Genomic DNA, 1,917 nt, shown 5'->3' with positions numbered 1-1,917 from the left:
GACTCGTTTGAGCCCGGAAACAACTTGTAGCTTCATTATTGGTAGATTGAAGTTGGAAACAACTTGTAGCTTCATTCCAAACTCGTTCGAAGTTAAAAACAACTTTTAGCTTCATTTTCGGTTGTTTGAAATTGTAATCAACTTGTAGTTTCATTCTTGACTCGTTTGAGCCCGGAAACAACTTGTAGCTTCATTATTGGTAGATTGAAGTTGGAAACAACTTTTAGCTTCATTCCAGACTCGTTTGAAGTTAAAAACAACTTGTAGCTTCATTTTCGGTTGTTTGAAATTGTAAACAACTTGTAGTTTCATTCTTGACTCGTTTGAGTCTGGCAACACCTTTTTTTTTTTTTTTTTGCTAAATAAAAGTTTTATAGAAGAAGAAACGGAGACAAGCTACAAGGGGCATACCCCAGGAAAGTGATAAACAAGTACATAAGTCCTCTGCTCACAAAAACTAGAAGCTAACGAATCTACTAGGAAAGACTAAATAAATAGTCAACAAAAACTAAGCTAAACTAGTACAAGTCCAATAATAGATCATGGTTCTTTAATACTTCTTTTTGAAATCGATGACACGAGTGAAGTTTCTCACGAAACATGCGCTTGACCAAAGTCAAAGTCATAGATGCAGGCTGGTTGGTAGCATTATGGAGTCTAGCATTCCTTTCCTTCCAGACAAGAAAAAACGTGATGGCTGCATAAAGGTGTCCCATCTGCTTTCTAATACCAGTAACTGGCCCCACTAAGAATTCCCCATTTTTATAATGCGACCAGTCTTCAGAGAAGGTGAAAGAACTATTAGCCATGATATGCATAATATATGGGCACGATACAAAAATATGCCTGTGGGATTCATTATCGATATTACATAAAATGCATCTCAGCTCCGTATTCATGTTGAATTTATGCATTCGGTCCCTGGTGAGGAGTCTTCCTTTAATAGCAAGCCAGAACGTAAAAGCACATTTAGGTATGGAGAGATTATGCCATACAACATCAACCCAAGTAGGAGGGGTCCCGATGGTGCGAATAGAGTTCCAAATGGTGGAAATCCCAGTAGCATTAGATTGAGTAGTGTCCCAGCGAATTTTATCTCGAGGATGGATCTGGATATTAAGAACTAGACTTCGAAGCTCCAAACAATCGAAATGATTAGAAGTTGGAAGATGCCAGCTTCCGTTATCCATAAATTGACCAGCCAAAGCATCCGAGCTAGATTGTAAGGTAGAGATAGTACTCGGGTGAAGTAAGTTGATGAGACTAGCACCACGAATCCATGGGTCATGCCAGAAAGAAAAAGCAGAGTTCATCCCCACTTCATACCTGATAGCTTCATTATTGACTAGATTGAAGTTGGAAACAACTTGTAGCTTCATTCCAGACTCGTTTGAAGTTGAACACAACTTGTACATTCATTTTCGGTTGTTTGAAATTGGAATCAACTTGTAGTTTCATTCTTGACTCGTTTGATCCCATAAACAACTTGTAGCTTCATTATTGGTAGATTGAAGTTGGAAACAACTTTTAGCTTCATTCCAGACTCGTTTGAAGTTAAACACAACTTGAAGCTTGATTTTCGGTTGCTTAAATTGTAATCAACTTGTAGTTTCATTCTTGACTCGTTTGAGCCCGGAAACAACTTGTAGCTTCATTATTGACTAGATTGAAGTTGGAAACAACTTGTAGCTTCATTCCAGACTCGTTTGAAGTTAAAAACAACTTGTAGCTTCATTTTTGGTTGTTTGAAATTGTAATCAACTTGTAGTTTCATTCTTGACTCGTTTGAGCCCGGAAACAACTTGTAGCTTCATTATTGACTAGATTGGAGTTGGAAACAACTTGTAGCTTCATTCGAGACTCGTTTGAAGTTGAAAACAACTTGTACATTCATTTTCGGTTGTTTGAAATTGGAAT

The 1,917-nt window shown here is 37.6% G+C and overlaps 1 protein-coding gene across 1 annotated transcript; it reads right to left on the bottom strand.

Annotated features, from left to right (window-relative positions):
* Positions 1–518: 518 nt before the first annotated feature.
* Positions 519–1,379, bottom strand: LOC135150330 (uncharacterized). The gene has a single exon (XM_064086594.1). The coding sequence runs from the start codon at positions 1,377–1,379 to the stop codon at positions 519–521; it is 861 nt and encodes a 286-aa protein (XP_063942664.1).
* Between the last annotated feature and the right edge of the window lie 538 nt (positions 1,380–1,917).

This window comes from Daucus carota, chromosome 2, assembly GCF_001625215.2.
Source record: "Daucus carota subsp. sativus chromosome 2, DH1 v3.0, whole genome shotgun sequence".
Classification (NCBI taxonomy): Eukaryota; Viridiplantae; Streptophyta; class Magnoliopsida; order Apiales; family Apiaceae; genus Daucus; species Daucus carota.
Note: the sequence above shows the minus strand (reverse complement) of the source record. Positions and strands in the feature narration are given on the sequence as shown.

What these genes read in the sequence shown, in the direction of transcription:
- LOC135150330 (XM_064086594.1), bottom strand. Translation starts at nt 1,379, where the DNA reads ATGAAGCTACAAGTTGTTTCCAACTTCAATCTAGTCAATAATGAAGCT.